Here is a 20,932-nt window from a genome sequence, read left to right on the forward strand (position 1 = left end):
GACTTTTGTCAGGAACATGCTTTAATATATTTTATTATATATCTAACTCTTACCACTCTTGTTTAAAATCCTTTTATAATCTTTGTGTACACTATTACATAGTATAGGATCACTTTTTTAAGAAAGTAATTATGGCCGGGTGCGGTGGCTCACGTCTGTAATCCCAGCACTTTGGGAGGCTGAGGCTGGCAGGTCACGAGGTCAGGAGATCAAGACCATCCTGGCTAACATGTTGAAACCCTGTCTCTACTAAAAATACAAAAAATTAGCTGGAGGGGTGGCTGGCACCTGTAGTCCCAGCTACTGAGGCAGGAGAATGGCGTGAACCTGGGAGGTGAAACTTGCAGTGAGCCGAGATCATGCCACTGCACTCCAGTCTGGGTGACAGAGCTAGACTCTGTCTCAAAAAAAAGAAAGAAAGAAAAAAAAAAAAGTAATTACGCAATATAATAATTTTAAGTATGAAATGAAATGTTCATTATTCAACATCTAACTAATAAAGTAGAATCTATTTATTTGTGTTACAGATAGATCCTTTTTTTTATTATTTCAGGATTTCAAGAAGGTTCTTCAGAAAAATGTTGTGGCTTATATTAGCCTCCACAGTCCCATAAGGGGGAACTCTAGTCTGTATCCTGTAGCATCACCGTCTCTTCAGCAACTGGTAGTAGAGGTAAGACGAAACACTATTGTATCAAATTATTATGCAAAACCGACCATTTCTCTATATTTTGACATTTCTTGATTTTTTCACTTATTTTTAAATATGCATCAAATGTTGTGTAAGTGTTTTAAGAAATGATCTATTGCTGACATTTTATCAATATACCTTAACTAATTTCCTATGTTCTGGAATTCTTCACTTGCTACTCTTTTATAGTCGTATTTGTAGAAGACATGAGTCACACAGTTATAGAGAAGGTATACAAAAATATATTTTTAAAAAATGTATGAATTTAGCTCTCAAATTCCCAATTCTGTAATCTTGACATTTTATGATAAGCTTGGTTACTTTTGAATTTCTTCCTCTTCATTCATGTTTTAAGTAAATGTGAGACCTGTCCTATATTTACAACTGCTGTGTGGGCCCCCTGAGAGCAAGAATATAGTGATAACTAAATTTAAAAGGTTTAGAAAATATTGTTCGAAAAATTACTTGTGGAAAAAGAAAACATGTTTTCTCAGTATCCTGAAAAATCATATATTTTGTATGTTTCATTGGAGTTACTTATTTTTGAAAATATTTTGTCACTTCTCACCTAATTTAAAAAATTTAGCAGAATATTTTTTCCTGTTTATTAGTAGAGTTCACACTTTTATTTCTGCATTCTTATTATGAATTTCACTACAGATAAAATATGTGCTATTTCTCAGTATGAAAACAATCATACCACAACTTAGGGGTGGTTTCCTCTTAGCCTCAATGTCTATTAATTTATATATTGGAACCAATCTTTCATCTAGATGCCCACAGGACTTTTTGGGGAGTATTGCAGGAACTGAACTAGAAAAAGAGAGAGGTAATGAACAGAGCTTTGAATTAGCCATAATTTTGATTGAAGTGTAATGCAAACTAACATTTTACAACTTTCATAAACTATTTTTTAGCTTAATAGTTTTTATTGGCATTTCCATATGTAGTACAATAAAGAAGACATTATGAAACATGAAGTAGATAATTCTGTACATTTAAAATCAGCCAAGCCCCTGTGTGCATGCCTAAATTATATCCATATCTGTAAGTTAATTTCTCCTGCTCTGTGTGCTACTTTGAATTCCTTGATTCTTACCTGCCTGGAAAACTTGCAAAACCAAATGAGCCTCGGATGTCTCCCTTGGAAATTTAAGATATTTCTGAATGAGTGGATTATAAGGTAGAAGAAATAGTGATCTCAAGTATCCAGAAATAGAGGAGGGTTGGTTTAAAAATGTGTCATTTTCTTATCGTGTGTTACAAGTTTTCTATTTTGAGAATCTTGAAAGATATTTAATCATTGAAATTGATGGGTAAATAGAAATAGTTAATTATTAAGAAGTATTAAATCTACATAATGTTATTTCTGAGAATATAATGCTATTTAAAATATCTTTGCACATCTTATAACAGGACTAAAATATTTCAGTATCCAAACCTAATTATGTGAGAATGCAGCATGGTTTCTCAATCACAAATGATGATTGATGATTCACAAATGATGACATACATGTCAACATGTACCTCACTTTTTGGAAGAGGAATCTTTTCTGTTCTATAATTGAAAATGTTTGCACACTAACAAATCTAAAAATGAACTGTAATGTGTATAGAAAATATTTTTTTCTGTTGAGATCGTGTGTCTGTGTGTGTATGTGTTCATGTTTCACAGAACAATTTAGAAGGTTAGGAATATCACAACTTCAAGCAAAGGATAGCATTATGTAACTTCAAACAATGGGGATTACTTATATATACCTAATTTTATGGAATGAATGTAAATAACAAGATATATTCTCATACAAAAATGTAATATGACATCATTTTTAAAAAATTATATATTTTTAAAACTCTCAAATATATAAAGTTTATACATTTTATAAACACTCAAATCTATAAATGTTAAGAGATATGAAGAAAACAAAACTTTACAGTAATTTACATGATTTAATTAAAACAATTCACCAGTAGTAAAAATTAAAAGAAATATTTAAAGCGTTTCTTTCAAATAAAAAAGAACTAAAATGATAACATCCAGAACATATGTAACTTCACTTCCAATATTGAAGATTTTATCAATGATTAAGGACGAAGATATTTCATTAATTTATTTAGATTTATTTTTCTTTGAGTATACACACAGTAGTGGGATTGCTGTGTTGAACGGTAGATTTACTGTTAGTTCTTTGAGGAATCTCCATACTGTTTTCCATAGAGGTTGTACTAATTTACATTCCCACCAACAGCTTATAAGCATTCCCTTTTCACCAAAATCTATGCCAATATCTATTTTTTAACTTTTTAATATTGGCCACTGTGGCTGGGGTAAGGTGGTATCTCATTGTGGTTTTTTTATTTGCATTTTTCTGATGATTTGTGAAAAAACATATTGACTCAATTGTAAATGACGCAAGACTGTATAGAATATCTAATCCTTTGTATAACAATATGTAGATTACAAAAGATTTCATCAAGTTCATATGATAGATTTAAATACATAAGATGAAATCTTTAAAGTATTAGTATCAAATACTGCATTTAATTTTTTAGAAACTAGATACATATAGGATGTTTTAATGGATTACAAGCTTGATATGAAACAAAACTGTAAAATGGTTGTCCTAAATCAAACACCAGTTTTAAGTACATTTATAGAATGTTATTCCAATCAAGGAGTTGGTAGTCCCACAATATCTGGTCTATCAGACAACATCTTGATATGATAGTCTTATTACTCAAGTCACAATTACTGGGTATATTGAGGTATAATTCACATACAGTAAGATTCTCCATCCTTCAATGTACAGCTTGATGAATTTTGACAAATGTATGTAACCATGTATACACAATCACAATCAAGATATATGGCATTGCTATCACAGTCACGCTCTCAGCATCACACAACTGCTGCTGGCACTGGGGGGAGGTTTGGCCCTAGTGATTCAAGACTGATGTTCCTACCTCTTCAGTGCCTTCCAGCAATATGAAGTTAAAACCAAGTACTTTGAGTGCTCACCTAGTATTTGGTTCTTATGCAGGTTTTTTCTTGTGTGGATAGTTGTTAAATTGGTGTCCGTTTTGGGTGGAAAATCGGTGGAGCCTTCTATTCCTCCACCTTGCTCTGCCCCAAGTCCCCAGAACCTTATTATAAAGAACACGGTGAACTTAGTATTCATATTGAAGGAGCATTATAAACTGTAATTATACATTCTCTCATGCACAAACATTTAAGTACACACACACACACTTAGTATTGTATATATTTGTGTATTATATATTATATATTTATTTCTTGATTTATTCTACTGGAGACCTTAGGATGTTCTACAGAGATCAATGGAGTGCCAGTTCCTCTGACTGAGTAGGGAATAAGAGATCCTTGCTAAGATCTAATTTCTTGGGGGGATAAAAGCCCTTTTTTGTAATTTTATTTCCATTGACTCCTTAAACGTACAAAAAGATGTACAGGTAAGTGACCTCTTAGTGAAACACAAATGCCTTCATGCAAAGTAGATTATGAAATTAAAGATAAGATTTATCTCCAAATAATAGTTTTAAAATTAAGATGCAAAACAAACACATATGCACCTCTCCCTATATGTTCCTGTTCTGCTCTTAGTTTTCGAAATCATCTTTTCTAGATCACAGAATGTATTGATTTTGCCTTTAGAAAAACAGAATTTTATCATCCATATTTTAGGCAGCATTCTTTAAGTCTTAAGAAAATAGCAATGAAATTTCTAACAGGTTATTTTGGGAAAACCTGCAGCATTTGCACATATGAAAGCAGTCCATCTAGCCATATTCTATTTAAATGTTGCTTTTGCAGCACCTGCCAGAAACTGGCCAACCTGATTAAAACTAAATAATTACATCAGTATTGTAAAACTTTGCAGGGGATAGACAGTGTTTTTTAAATTTAATTTAATTTTAGAGACAGAGTCTCACTTTGTCACCCAGGCTGGAATGCAAGTGGTATGATCATAGCTCACTGTAGCCTTAAACACCTGAGCTAAAGCAATCCAACACCCTCAGCCTCCCAGGTAGCTAATCCTATAGGCATGCACCACCATGCCCAGCTAATTTTTTAAAAAATAGTTTGTAGAGATGGGGGTCTTGCTGTGTTGCCCAGACTTGTTTCAAACTCCCGGTCTCAAGTGATCCTCCTGCCTTGGCTTCTCAAAGTGCTGGGATTACTGCCATGAGCCACCACACCCAGCCAAATGTTGTTGTTGCAGTTGTAGTTGTTGTTGTTGTTTTAAGTCTCTGAAGAAGTAGCAAAGATATTTTTGTAGTTTCTTCTTTAATTTCATGTTTTACTTTTTTTGTATACAAAGCACCACAAAATGCATACATGTATTTCAAGTCAACTACATTCGTTGGAGTTTTTGAGCTCCAAACTTGTCTATAGTATTATTTCTTCATTGTGAATATCCCGTTTGTTGCAAAGCCTACTGATGTGCTAAATATTTAAAGAGAACCCAAGCTGTGCACAGCATTGCTTTAAGTGTTGTAGGACACAATAAGCAGATGAAATGCCCCTGTTGCCCAGGAGCTTATAATTTTACCAAGAACTTCAGATGTGCATAAGTAGCTAAGATATAAGAGTGAGTGTGATATGTGCTATCCTAGAATTCACAGGAAAGGGAAAATATGATTGGTTTAATTTGGAAACATGCATTATATGACAGTGGCAAAAAACTGAATGGACTCAGAATCTTAAACAAATTTAGCCATCTGTCTTTTCAAACCTCAATCCTTCAATCAAGTAAAAAACAAACAAACAAAAAAAGGTATTTCTCTTCAAATCACAAGAAATAATGCTCATTCCCATTTTCTTGCTCAATTGAGTGCAAAGTTGTTATGCTTCTGCTCTTTTCTTCTTGTGTGAGGGCAACTAAAATGCCACAGCTTTATCTACTGAGGTACTTACACAGTTACTTCTCTAACAGCCACTGTGTTGTTTTACCTTCTGACTGACCATGCCACAATTCTTTAGGGTATAAAAACAATACATGTCTGACATTTTTGCTTGAGTGACTAGAGCCCTGACTTTCAAGTAACAGAGATATTTATTATTTCTGTCTTGACTTTACGTATTCTGGAATAATAAAAATAACAACTAAGTCTTGTAATAAATCTGTATTAAACCTTGTTGTACCCTAGAGCTTGCACAAGCTCTTGGATAAATCAACGGATATTCCCTTGAAACAATACCACTAGGCTATGATTTTAATATATGAAAGGATTTCCTCAGGTCAGGCATCAAAGAAAAGGCCCCCATCATCTTTCCGGGGGCAAACACCAAAACGCTGGGAGCCGTGTTCTTGAACACTTGCTGAGAAACAAACAGCAGATAGGTTACCAAATCCAGAATCCTATAAAATAGCTTAGGACTTTACAGATGTTTCTTGAATTTCTTTAAGTGTATATATAAATCAATATATAAATACATCATCAAGCATCTTTTAGAACAGATGTTACTACTTTTCTAAATCTCTTCTAACACTTTCGAACCTGACTCTGTATTGACTGCATTAACACATCATAGGTGAATTTTAGACTAAAGTCAATTCAGAATGATGATATTTAGCATATTAATTTCCCAAAGAATTATAGAACTTCTTAATTTTATAATTGAAAGCCTGTAACTTTGTTTGGAAAACACCTGCATATTTTACTTTTTAGAGCGGTTGAAAGGGGAAGAGTCCAAATGAATTAAAGTCCTAACCAGAAATCACTTAATTTACTGTACCTTCGTTCCTTTGTCTTCTATTTTTGCTCCATCCTGTTATATCATTTTCATATTTATGTGTTTGTTATTCCAACTTTAACCAAAGACTTCTATCTGCTACTGGATTTTCATAATATGCTTTTGCATATACATGTAGTTACAAATAGTCACTGTGCAAAAAATGTGGAAAACAACGTGAGATGAACAGTCCATGTGTTGCTCTGGGTTTGGATGGCATTACTGCCTCAATAGAGCCATTCAAGTGTTTTTGTTGTGGTTGTTTCATTTTGTATTGTTTCACTGGTGACACAATTTAGACTTATTTTTTCCAAACACTCTTTTTTTGGTTACTTGCAACTTTTTTTTCCACAAGAATTGTTGACCGAATATATAGTAGCAGATTACAGAAGGTATGGTGGTACAATAAAAATAGCTGTCTTCTCACTCCGCTCTTGATAATTTAATTCAGTACTGAAACAAAGCTTAATTTCTCTTCTGCTTCCTGTAAGATATAACAGTACAACTGATGTTGAAACATTCTGTTAACTTGTCTTTCATGACACATGACATAGATTTTTTTGGGTTTTGTTTATATATTTTTGTTTTGTTTAGTTTTTAATGAGAGAAATTCTGTTTTCTTATTTACCATGAATTGCAATTCTTTTCTGGGGGTACTCCTTAATTTATCTTCCTTTCTGCTGGTGTTTTTACTTCTAGTCAACAGAAGTGGCCATAAAGACTAATTAACTGATTTAAAACCCTTCTTTACACTGCTTTACCACTTCGATAAAGATTCACATTTAAAATTGTGATTCTATTGGCAGGTTTATCTATCTCCTAAGTTTACAAGGTTTTGCTTTGTGTTAAAACTAATGCATCCCTCCAGTTTATTACTGTTTTACAAGGTTTTCTGTTCAGTATATGCTGACAATATGTAAATCCCTTTTTATTTAGATCTAGATAACAAGAGAAGTCTTAGTGAGATTCTGCTTAAAACTCCAATTTTCAGAAGGCAGCTGATTTATATGTTTGGACTATATAACCAAAAAGAAATCCAAACGATTTGAAACTTGAAATACTATTTAGCTTGAACTCAGCCATACCATCATAATTAATGTCACATTGTTAAAATAGCTTAAGCTGAGTTACTTTTTGTCTGCAATTTTTTGATTGGTACATTGGACACAGGCCTCTTCAGGACTTGAAAGAATGACTGTTTACTCAGGACAGATATTAGTGAATCACTGCTGTTGGGAGGTTAGATAAAATTCTGTAACGGCATCATTACTGCAGTACAGTACACTTTTCCATTTAAAAGGTGAAATTTACTCTGATAAATTGTTGCTTTATTCCCCCCCTTAAACACTGATGAAGTCTTACAAGTTTTGGTTAAAAACCTATCATTAATGCTATCAATTAATAATTTACATAACACTACAATAGTGATATTCATTCTTATGACATATGATATTTTATATAGCATTTTAATGAATAATGAAATAAATTTAAACAGTTTTATGCTGAACAAAATAATAACCATCTCAAGAATAAGTACTGGGGTAGTTTTAGTATCTGTTGTTATGTGCTTATCTTTGATAAATTGTATAAATTGTGGATTCTTGGTTTTTGCCATTTCTCTTTTTAAGTTGTAACCTGATTGAACAATTTTGTATTTGAATGGTTTGCTTGAATCTTTAACAAAATAATTTGGTTCAATGAAAGAAAAGGTAATCAGTGTAACAATAATAATGTTAAATAAATGGTTAAACAAACAAATATACCAATGAACTTGCTTTGAACAAGCATTTCCCAGTGTGCATTATGAAAGGTACACAAAGTAGAACCTTCAGTATGTTATCTTGCGTTATAAAGATCCAAAGCTAAATAGAACATGCAGCCTTTTCCAAACTTGTTTTACTCTGGAACATTTTCCTTCAGACATCTTGTGAAAAATGGCCACAGGAATGCTGCTTTAAACAAACCCTATAATATTTAAAATATGAAATTGTACAAAAACTAAGCTTCCAATATCTTCACTTTGATAATGAATTTTTCAAATGTCAAGATCCACAATTTGCATTTTTCAGTGCAAATACACTTTTTCAGAAGCACAACTCAATATACAGTGCTGATAAGGCTTGAAGGCACTGATTACTCCTTCCCTTTGATCTGGAATTTCACCTGCAAATTTATAGCCTTAAGTGTCTTATAACCTGACATGAATCTTTCCATAGTTACTACTACTAACTCTATTTTTATAGTTGCAAAATTATAATTTTAAGGTGAGAATTATAAAATAAGTTGAACAGCAGAACATTAAGCTATTTTAACCCTGAAAACACAGTTCTCCTAAGGGCCATGGATAGTAATATTATATATGTCTTCAAGGTTTACAGAAAAAATTTCAATTCAGCCTAAGGAAGAATTCTCAAATAGGAAGAGTCACCTTCAGGTGCTCAAACACTGCACTGATGTAAGGAAGAGGAAGTGAATATTTTTATGGATGAACGCTTTAGTCAATATTTATTTATAGAATAATTCATTCATAAATTCATCTTTTATTTGTGTTTGTTTGTTTGTTTAGCTTTTATAATATATAAAAGAGCCTATAATTTATTTCTAGGTGCCTCTGGTTTCTAGGCTAAGAGCTTTCATATTTATAGTTTATCTATATTGTGCCTTAACAAATTCTGCCTCTAAATCTACAAGCCATATACGATAAACATTGGTGAAATACAAGAAACAATGAAAATTTTAGGTCCAGTGTTAATGTTTACAACTCTTTTCTGAGACTGTATAACCACATAAACATAGCGCATTGTCGTAGACATATATCAATGGCAACCATCTCATCCACAAGCAACTCTAACTCATTTATCTTCTGTAATCAATGGTAACTCCAGAAGGAGTTTAAGATGGCAGTAGCCTGGATTGAAATAGACATGATGTAGTGAGGTTTAGGGAGAAAAATCTATTTTAGAATCATAGCATCAAAAGTAGTATTCTATTCCACAGCACCCTTTTTCAAGTAAAGTAATCCAGAATTATTTACTTCGAAATTTCAGAATCTAAATGAAAGGTATTAATTTACCAATTATGTTTTACATAAAGTTGTCAACCTTGAAATAAAATAGTTTTTTCTAGCTTTATACAGACTTCTAAAATATTAAGCAGATTTCAGTAATATTCAGTAGGTAATCATAGGATCCAAAAATAATAAGGTATTGTACAATCCCTAAATAAGGTGGGCTGCTGCTCTAGTTTGATAAAGATTCACAAGGGTGATTGACATTTTCACTTTAACCTAGAATTTAAATAAAAGAACTATGTATATTAGAAAATAGCTCCTGGAGAACTAATATAGCTCCTTTTATTATCTTTTCCTGCTCTTTGTAAAAAGTGTATAAACTATACGTGGGCAAAAAGAAAAACATAATTCATCACCTATAATTTTACTATCCAGAGAGAAACACTGAGAACATTTTTCTTTGTGTAATGCATGCAGTTTATGCTGTTACCTAAAGGGAAATGTGATCTGTAGTTTTTTCCTTTTAAAATACTATAAGTAGCTGCTATTTTTTTAAAAAGCAGTATTATCATTGGTACATAAGTGAATGTAGATGAACAATATATGGGAATTCATTGTAATATGCTTACAACTCTTTTGTAGGTTTGAATTGTTTTTGAAAATAAAAATGGCCAATTAATGTATGTGTATTATTTTATTATATAGCTATATCGCCTTTACTAACGAATTCATTTTCTTTAACATTTATATACATTTCAAAGATTTCTTTGTCATTACTAACAATGCCACTATGTGTGTGTGTATATATATGTATGTATGTATATATATATATGTATATATATATATATATATATATATAGTTGTGTCTACATACTCTTTTCCGTTTTCAATTAGAAAGCTTGGGGATCAAAAAGCTACTGCTTCAAAATGCTGACTCTAGGACCACAGCACCATAAATTGATAGGTATTTGGAGCAACTTCACTCGTGATGGTGTAAAATGGTGCCATTACTTGAAAAAATGGTTTGACTATATTTTATAAAGACAAACGTATGTCAGTTATATTACTCAACAGTCACAAGTCTAGGTATTTATCCAAGAGAAATGAAAATACGTTATACAACAACATACACAAGCATGTTCATGACAGCTTTATTCATAATAGCCCAAACAACCTAAATGTCTATCAGGGGGAAAACAGATAAATTGTCCCGTGGTTTACTCATATAATGAAATACTACCTAGCAATAAAAATGAATAGTCTGTTGGCAGATACAGCATCATGGGTTAATTGCAAAACCTTGTGACTTGCAAAAGAATCTAGACACAAAACTATATATTATACAATTACATTTATGAAAAGTCCTAGAACTAACCTATGGTAAAAGAAATCGGTATTTACTTCTGGATTGGAGTGCCATTAGATATAAACTTTAATACATGTATATTCAGTGTATCTCCAGAAAAAAATTCATCTTTCAAAAGTTCCAACTCATGCTTAGAGACACAAAAACTTATCATTGCACTGAGGCGAAGCTTACAGTACAATTGGGAAAAAATATTAAAAGTTATTCACTTTTCAATAAGAAAAAAATTAGAGAAACTAAAATATACTTATCTAAGGGACACATATTAGCCAACATCTAGAAAAATCTCAGCATGAATGTTAAAGTAATCATTAGATTCTAAGTCTGCTAAAATTACTATAATTTTATAGTCAGTGAATTCTTCAGTTTGCACAGGAGGCTCCTTAAATCTGAAGTTTTCAAGAGGCTGCTATTGACTATTAAATTTCCAATGACCAAATGTATCTCAAAAGATAAAACCGCATAAATTGTTAGCTTCAAATATGGAACCATAGACTGCAGATTAGAGTTTATTTCATCAAAAGCTTTTTGAGTAACTAAAGCCTTGGTTTGTGGTATGGTCTTTTAATCTGTCAGTGTCTTTAAAAGCATTTATTATTACAATATAACTTCTAACTCCCTTTGAGAAAATCTTTCATCATGATGTGTAAGTTATCATTTGTATAGTTCAGAAATATCTTCTCAAAAGATCTTTTCATCATGTTTACAATTCACACAGATTTCTAAAAAATAGTTTTTCTACAGACCCATTGCTTCATTAAAAGTAGTTAATTCATGTCTATGTTTTCTCTAACCTGCTAATTTTGTTTAGATTATCTCTCCCTTTCAGCTTACAAAATAATAGTAAATTTAGGACACATTAATACTCTATCTGGATAATATTCTGATATTGGTCTGGAAATTTTATGAGGAAAGGATAGTAGAAATTTAACATAAACTTTTGAGATTAACACTTGATACTTTTACTTATTTTCTGGACATTTAGTAATTTCCTTAAACCTTTTACTAGATGTGGGGAATTAACTTTTATTTGTAAGTGTCCTATCTGCTCATTCCAACAACGTCTTTTGGACAGGAACACCTGTTAGTTGAGTCCACTTCATTCAAATAAACATACCTATTCCTTAAAATAAACGTACCTGAATAAAAAGTCTGAATTTCACCAATGCACAAAATCACTACTTGAGAAATAAACCTACCTAGGGAATGATACTAATTTAGCAAAACTTTTATATATCAAATTGCTGTGTTATATATAATAACATATATTTTCAACCTCTATATCCTAATAATTGCATCTTATTCTATTAAAGATATATACAGGAAGTTTATGGAGATATGTTGGGGGAAAAAAGAGTCATTAAGTCTTTAGGAAGCATGCACATAGTAAGCTATGTGCCAGGCATAAAACAGATTTAATTGCAATTGATTATACTTTTTGGCTTTTTTTTTTTAACTTTCCTTTTCTCATTTTCCTGACCCTTTAAACATCTTTTTTCCTGACTTCTTTACTAATCTTTTTTTCTTATTTTTCTATTTATTTTTCTTCCTTTCAAGGTACTTAACAATCAAGTGCTTGTACCTAATATGTCTCCTAATCTATCATTTAATTTTTTCCACTTCTATTAATATTTTTTTTGTAACTGAATTTGACCTCAAGTCAGCCATGCTCAGGGCTAGAACTTCAATAATGTTTGGTTTTCATAGTCGTCTCAAGGGAATGCATTTGGTGTTTCAGGGCTAGGTTGCAGAGGACCATTGATTCAAACACAGATGTCCCATGTTGAGAGCAATGGGCTACTGGTTACTGGTTTGGGTAAGAAATAATTGAATGTGTGCTTGGGTGATTAGAATTCTCAGCATTGGATACTGAAAGCAGTGCAGACATTTTACTGAGAAGAATAGAAGGGAAAATAAGTATTAGTTTGACACAAACGTAATTGCTGGTATTGCCATCACTAATACTTAGTGAGCATGTGCACCCCAGGTCCTGTACTAAATACATGTTTATATATCATTTATTATTATATTGTTTTCTGGAAGCAGGCTAACCTCACATTTTTTAAGCAGCTAGTCCTGGAAGCAGAGTAAAGTTATGACCGACTGAATCTCTTAGTCAAACAGATAACTAAAGAGCAACACAGTTTAGTAGAAGGAACACTTCAAAGTCAAATACTTTATTTGGGCAAGGACTGAAATTATAAGAAAAAAAAGATACAGATAAATACCATTTACCATGAATAGCATACCCAGGTGCACAACAGTAAAATGTTCCCTCTTACTTTGAAAGTTTATCTGTTGGGAAAACACATTTAGGAAAAATTTATTAGTTACATTTATAAAATATACATATTTGTGAAGACAGTTCACAGTTTATTTGAGCAACATTATAATCAGTACTTTCGAATTACTGAAAATATCTTTTTGAAAGTATCTCTTAAAAGAAATAATTATTTGCAAATGCTATGTAAGTAACGTAAATCATGTTTACAAGATATCTTTTAATCATTATAAAATTGCTGTCATCATAGTTAAAATGCCACTGTACTGATATTGTATGTTTCAAACTAAGTATGCTATGTAGTCATTTACTGTTGCCATTTATTCTAAGAAAAGAACATAAGTCAACTCACTTTCTTTAATAAAGAAAATAAATTATATTTTAATAATGTCAAAATCATTCTCAAAATACTATAGTAGGGAGGCATTTTATAATGTACCCAGTAAAATATGTACAAGGATATATGTCATTTCACAGACATTTTGTATATGTAAAGTGATTTAGTGTTGATTGGCCTTGAGGCTAATGAGGCCAAGACTTGCTAAAAGCTGCAGTTAACGACCGCATTATCAATAGCAAATTACATTGGTTAAATTACCCACCTTATCCAGTAGCATGAAAAGTTGATCTTTTTTTCTTTGCTTTTTTGTCATATGGAAACAAGAAGTGAAAGCTTGACTATGTGTTTCTCTGTTAAGACAACATAACTGTTAATTGCTGTTCTTTTTTTTTATTATTATACTTTAAGTTTTAGGGTACATGTGCACAACGTGCAGGTTTGTTACATATATATACGTGTGCTATGTTGGTGTGCCACACCCATTAACTCATCATTTAACATTAGGTATATCTCCTAATGCTATCCCTTCCCCCTCCCCCCACCCCACAACAGTCCCCAGAGTGTGATGTTCCCCTTCCTGTGTCCATGTGTTCTCATTGTTCAATTCCCACCTATGAGTGAGAACATGCGGTGTTTGGTTTTTTGTCCTTGCGATAGTTTGCTGAGAATGATGGTTTCCAGCTTCATCCATGTCCCTACAAAGGACATGAACTCATCATTTTTTATGGCTGCATAGTATTCCATGGTGTATATGTGCCACATTTTCTTAATCCAGTCTATCATTGTTGGATATTTGGGTTGGTTCCAAGTCTCTGCTATTGTGAATAAAACAGACTTTAAACCAACAAAGATTAAAAGAGACAAAGAAGGCCATTACATAATGGTAAAGGGATCAATTCAACAAGAAGAGCTAACTATCCTAAATATATATGTACCCAATACAGGAGCACCCAGATTCATAAAGCAAGTCATTAGAGACCTACAAAGAGACTTAGGCTGCCACACAATAATAATGGGAGACTTTAACACCCCACTGTCAACATTAGACAGATCAACGAGACAGAAAGTTAACAAGGATATCCAGGAATTGAACTCAGCTCTGCACCAAGCGGACCTAATAGATATCTACAGAACTCTCCACCCCAAATCAACAGACTATACATTCTTTTCAGCACCATACCACACCTATTCCAAAATTGACCACATAGTTGGAAGTAAAGCACTCCTCAGCAAATGTAAAAGAACAGAAATTATAACAAACTGTCTCTCAGACCACAGTGCAATCAAACTAGAACTCAGGATTAAGAAACTCACTCAAAACCACTCAACTACATGGAAACTGAACAACCTGCTCCTGAATGACTGCTGGGTACATAACAAAATGAAGGCAGAAATAAAGATGTTCTTTGAAACCAACAAAAACAAAGACACAACATACCAGAATCTCTGGGACACATTCAAAGCAGTGGGTAGAGGGAAATTTATAGCACTAAATGCCCACAAGAGAAAGCAGGAAAGATCTAAAATTGACACCCTAACATCACAATTTATAGAACTAGAGAAGCAAGAGCAAACACTTTCAAAAGCTAGCAGAAGGCAAGAAATAGCTAAGATTAGAGCAGAACTGAAGGAGATAGAGACACAAAAAATCTTCAAAAAATCAATGAATCCAGGAGCTGGTTTTATGAAAAGATCAACAAAATTGATAGACCCCTAGCAAGACTAATAAAGAAGAAAAGAGAGAAGAATCAAATAGACACAATAAAAAATGAGAAAGGGGATATCACCACCGATCCCACAGAAATACAAACGACCATCAGAGAATACCACAAACACCTCTACGCAAATAAACTAGAAAATCTAGAAGAAATGGATAAATTCCTCGACACATACACCCTCCCAAGACTAAATCAGGAAGATGTTGAATCTCTGAGTAGACCAATAACAGGCTCTGAAATTGAGGCAATAATTAATAGCTTACCAACCAAAAAAAGTCCAGGACCAGATGGATTGACAGCCGAATTCTACCAGAGGTAAGAGGAGGAGCTGGTACCATTCCTTCTGAAACTCTTCCAATCAATAGAAAAAGAGGGAATCCTTCCTAACTCATTTTATGAGGCCAGCATCATCTTGATACCAAAGCCTAGCAGAGACACAACAAAAAAAGAGAATTTTAGACTAATTGCTGTTCTTATCAGTGTGCTCTTTGCCTGTGTACACTAGTTTTTAGTGGAAGTATAGCTGCCAGTTGCCTTAATACTTCCTGGGCTTTCCCAACTGTATTGGTTAAGAATGGATAACAGTAAGAATGCAGGGATCACAAGATTTGTATATGAATGTATATCTAGAAAAAGTGATCCTGGTTTAACAATGTATTGGCTTTGTAATACCTTGCCTATTGCTTAACCTCTCTTAGCTTCAGTTTTGTTTCATCTTTCTATAAAATAGGAATAATAATACTCATGTTGTTGCTATGGCCTGAATGTCTGTGTTTCCACAAAATTCAAATGTTAAAACCTGATTCCTCAATGTGATGGTGTTTGGAAGTGGGACTTTTGGGAGGTAATTAGGTCATGATGGTGGTGCTCACATAATGAGATTAGAGTCTGAATGAGGTAGGATTCTCTACAGCGACAGAACTAATGGCATATACATATATAGGAAAGGGAGTTTATGAAGGAGAATTCACTCACGTGATCACAAGGTATTAGTCCCACGATAGGCTGTCTGTAAGCTGGAGAGCAAGGAAGCCAGTAGTGGCTCAGTGAGAGTCCCAAAACCTCAAAAGTAGGGGAGCTAACCATGCAGCCTTCAGTCTGTGGCTGCAGGGCTGAGAGCCTCTGGAAAACCACTGGTGTAAGTCCAAGAGTCCAAAAGACAAAGAACCTGGATCCTGATGTTCAACGGCAGGAACCATCCAGCAGGGGAGAAAGATGAAGACTGGAAGACTCAGCAAGTTAGCTTTTCCACCTTCATCTGCCTGCTTTTTCTAGCTATGCTGACAGCCATTTGATGGTGCCCATCCAGATTAAGGCTGGGTCTGGCTCTCCCAGTCCACTGACTCAAATGTTAATCTCCTTTGGCAACACCCTCACAGACACACCCAGAAACAATACTTTGCATCCTTCAATGCAATCATGTTGACCCTTAATATTAACCATCACAGAGCTCTTATAAGAAGAGACAGGAAAGAACTTGCTTTTCCTCTTTGTTCTCTGCCATGTGAGGATACAATGAAGTGACAGCTATCTGTGGACCAGGAGACGGGCTGACAACAAAACTCTAACCATGTTGGCACCCTGATTTCAGAGTTCCAGCCTTTCAGAACTGTGAGAAATACACGTTGGTTGCTCAGTCTGCCCAGTTTGTGGTATTCTATTATAGCAGCCTGAACTGACTAAGACACTTGTCTTACCTACTTCAAAAAGTTGTTCTGAAAATCAAGAGATTTTGTCAAAAGCAAGTTTAAATATTGCAAAACATATAAACCTTTTTTTTCTACTGCAAGACTGTGGAAAAGTCTTGCAAGATGCAAGACTACATCACATCTGAAGTACAATCAAAAGAGAATAACATATTACCTTTATCCTGCTCCTCAAAACAGAGTGCAAGTATCCTAGCCTTCCCACATCTCTTTTTCTGAGCGGGGACAGGCTAAAAAGAAGGCTCACCACTAGGACTCATGGAGTCTAATCTTCACTATGTAGTCTCTAGTTCCACTTCCCTTCACTGAGGCTTGTCTCTTAGTGACTCAAAGGACGTTTGTTACCCAGTTAGCATTTCGCTCTCTATTCCTTCACCAATTTTGGCTTCACAAATGATAAATTTTGTGTTTCGAAACTCCACATTCATACTTCTGACTTCTGTTTTTCATCATCTTCAGGCTGTGTATGAACTTACACCCTCAAACCTCTGGAGCTATCATTCTTAAATAGCTTCACAAAGAGAGAGGCCCCACCCGCTCTCTAGAATGAAACTCTTTAAATGTGGCAAAATTTCTCTTGGGGGCTGGTTTAGAAATGATATGAGTGCCATAACACACATTACTACACGAAATGTTTTTTTTCTTGTCAGCCTTTTGTGCGCTATCAGGCACCTTAACTCTCACTCAGTTGTTTAGGCCAAAGACCTTGGAGACCTCTTTCACTCGTCTCTTTATCTCATACCACTTGTACATTCCAGTGGGAAGTCCCATTGGCTCTACTGTCAGCCTATAACCAGGATGCAACTGTATCTTGCCACCTTCTCTCCCTCCACTCTTGTCCCATCTAAGATGATTTCAATAGCCTTTTAACCACTTGCCTCCCCTTTGCCCCATACAACCCATTCTCAGCATAGTAGCCAGTTATCCTTGAAGACTTAAGTCAGATCATGCTGTGCCCTTTTTCTCATTTCACTTAGAGTAAAAGCCAAAGTCCTTATAATGGCCGGAGAGGCCCTGCAAAACCTGGCCTTCTTACCTGACTGACCCTATCTACTACTCTCCCCTTTGCTCACTCTGCTGCCATTGTGATTTTTCACAGTGAGACTCACCTCATCTACCTTCTGTAATTTGCAACCCCTACTGCACACAAGCACTACCAAATCCCTTACCCTGTACTATCATAGCACTTATAATATTCTATATAATCTACTTATTGACTGTTTCTGTCAGTCCCTCCTTCTAGGATGTAAAGCACAGGAGGACATTGAGGCATAGTTGTCTGTTTTGTACTCTGATGTATTCCTGAAACCTAAACGAGTTATCTGGTACTTAGTGGGTTCTAAAGTAATTGTTCTACAAATGAACATAATTTATTTGCCCATCCAAAGCACTATCCATTAACTAAGAGCAGATTTCTGTGTTTCTTACTCCAGGAACCTTAGTTCCAGGTTTGATGATTAGTCCTCAGTATATCTATAGAGGTCTTACATGAAGAGAATTCTTCCTCTTCTAACACACATAATAACCTATGAAGATATTAAATATTTTGCCCCTTTCTGGAGTCCAATCCACATATCATTATAAATTTTCAGAATTATTAGTACAATGTCTTCTTAAATAAATGCAAACAGTGTCTGAACAACTTAATGTAAAGATACATTTTAGTAGAAAAATTTACTTGGAAGACTGTGTGTATGTAGCAGAAAATGTGTCTAATCCAGATATGGTAAATAACTTCTTGACAAGGCATAGACTGTCTGCCATTCCCAAGTTTGTTAGAAATGCATGTTTTTAAATTATTTCCTTTACTGTATATCTATCAAAGAACTATGTAGTCTGGGAAAGACTGGCACCAATTTAAGTAAGGGGATTAATAGGCCAAAACAAAGCAAACACTACTGAAATTGAAATGCCAAGAAGAAAAGTGACATGATAAAGCTGACATTATTGAAATGGAAAACAGTGTAGAGTTTAATAGCACGAATAGCTCAGATATTCTCTTGTCAGAAAAAACATTGCCCTTCGTTGAAATACTTCAACTTTTGTTTAATTCTACATCAAAGATGTTTCTTTGAATGTTTGACATAATTAGTAATTTCTTTTGTAACTCTTTCAAAAGAAATTGAACAAAGATTGTGGGCACACATAATATGAATTAGAGGACAAACACGAATTAGTTTGAAGACCTAGACCTTCATTTATTATAGTGTTGAGTCTAGCTATAATCTAGAACATGTAGACAATATGATGACAAACAAGCATTCTATTACTCGACTAAAATTTGTGGAATATGTTAAGCATTACTTAGAAATAGTTTCTATGCCAGCTTTTCCATTTGTCTGGTGTGTATGTGCTGGTATGCGTGTGTGCACACATACATGCACATTCATCTATGTGTAAATTAAAACATTCATTAAATATGATTTTTCTTAAATTTGAATTTTTAAAGTTTCTCTCAAAACCAACAAGTTAATGAGTAATAAAGTGTTTTCCCCCCTCACATGTTCTAATTTTACTTTCAAGTAGATCTGAGGTTAGAGAAACTGAACCGATTGTGAGATTAAATGTTTACCTTTGAGATTGTGCTAAGGCCATGCTTCACATGCCTGCTCCATAGAATTCTATTTTTCTACTGATAAGTTATTGGAAAAGGATGTAATAAAACATAAATTTTATGAAAACGTGTTTGTACTTAGACCAGAATCCCTTCCAGGACATCTCCTGCTTGATTAGAAGAGGCTGGAAGATTTAGTCATGTAGAATAACACTATCACTGGTTATAAGCCAGATATATAATAAAGAGCCAATCTGAATAGCTGGTGACAGTGGCTATTGGCATGAGCGTGAAATGGCTGATAGATTTCCCTGTGGATGGCAGCCATGGCAGCAGTTGCTGGGGCTTAGCAGACCAGGATTTCATCTTAACATCGAGAAATAAAATAAAAACTACTATTGAGGAAAAATGAAAAATTACGTTTATCAAAGTGATTGCTCTTGTGAATAAGTATTTATGCTGACTCTAAAAATTCAAATAAAACTAAGGGTAGCATAAAAAGATATTACACAAACATTTAGAAAAATATATTAAAGGAATATTTTGACAAGGTAATTAAGTAATACTATTATATTTTAAAAATTCACACCTATGATCTCAAAAAAGAATGGGTTATATTTAGGGAAGCATAATGAAAATCAAGCAACATATTTTATTATTTTATATTTGTTTGCATGGATTGATTAATTAAAAATAGTTAAATTGGTATATGGTGGTCATAGCCATGTATAGAATGAAGCCTGTTTTCATTACCCATATTCCAGAATATTAGAAAGGGGAGGAAATGCCACAGTGAACAAATAAGGCAGATGTTTCCTCAAGTCATTCTGATTCGAAAGAGAAAAACCTAAGTTGTTAGCGTATGAAATTTTAAATGCTTGACAATTCCAGATAAAACTTTTCAGTTCTGGATCACTGATCTGAAACCAACAGATGTCATGTCATAAGAAAGTAAAACTCATTACCATAGTGTCTTATGTAAAATAGGGTAATTCTCAGTTTTTTTCCCAAGAGTGGAAATGACCATGCATGCTATTAATTTTTAGAAGTAAGCTAAGTTTGCAATTTGTTGAGTGAAAATTAAGTTAGATGGGTTACACAGTCTTCTACTCCTTGTAGAAGAGACTTCTTTTGAGTCTTCTACTCCAAAACCAAATATACTCTCATTTTAAAAATAGAGCACTATTCCTGATGAAACTACTGTAAGTAGAAGTAATAGTCTCTAAATTAGTATATGACAATTGACATTTTTGCTTTTAATCTACTCCCTTTCTTTTAGGAAAATAACACCTAGATTTTTCTGGGTACCGATACCCTCCTCCGTTTTTAGCCAGATGATATGGGTAGATTGTCCTGACCCTCACTTCTAAAGGTGGGTCCTACTTGACTTAATCATCGCGGCCCATCTCTCTGTCCACAATGATCAGTTCATAGATGGACACATTACAAAAACAGAGCCAATGAGGTAGTGAGATGTGACTGCCTTTCAGGAAATAGGAGCTTTTTCTCTT

At 33.8% G+C, this 20,932-nt stretch overlaps 1 protein-coding gene and 1 long non-coding RNA gene across 20 annotated transcripts in view; one reads left to right on the top strand and one right to left on the bottom strand.

The window, feature by feature from the left end:
- The window catches only part of NAALADL2 (N-acetylated alpha-linked acidic dipeptidase like 2), a 1,372,789-nt gene that overhangs the window by 1,045,606 nt on the left and 306,251 nt on the right, over positions 1 to 20,932 (top strand). For all 15 annotated transcript variants that reach the window (XM_054481096.2, XM_054481101.2, XM_063662440.1 and 12 more), the window contains one exon: positions 554 to 673. In XM_054481096.2, coding sequence (XP_054337071.1) covers positions 554 to 673 — 120 coding nt within the window. The remainder of the gene's footprint in view (positions 1 to 553; positions 674 to 20,932) is intronic.
- On the bottom strand, positions 593 to 17,333 carry LOC129033085 (uncharacterized). Of its 5 annotated transcripts, XR_008501533.1 has the most exons (6): positions 16,137 to 17,018; positions 15,425 to 15,586; positions 13,706 to 13,793; positions 13,051 to 13,117; positions 6,450 to 6,930; positions 593 to 4,960 (listed from the first exon to the last, which is right to left on the bottom strand). It is a non-coding gene; the product is annotated as an uncharacterized LOC129033085 (long non-coding RNA). The 5 variants fall into 5 exon arrangements; XR_008501530.2 differs by lacking the exon at positions 16,137 to 17,018 and adding an exon at positions 17,025 to 17,333 and having other exon boundaries at positions 593 to 6,930; XR_008501531.1 differs by having other exon boundaries at positions 593 to 6,930; positions 15,429 to 15,586.

This window comes from Pongo pygmaeus, chromosome 2, assembly GCF_028885625.2.
Source record: "Pongo pygmaeus isolate AG05252 chromosome 2, NHGRI_mPonPyg2-v2.0_pri, whole genome shotgun sequence".
Classification (NCBI taxonomy): Eukaryota; Metazoa; Chordata; class Mammalia; order Primates; family Hominidae; genus Pongo; species Pongo pygmaeus.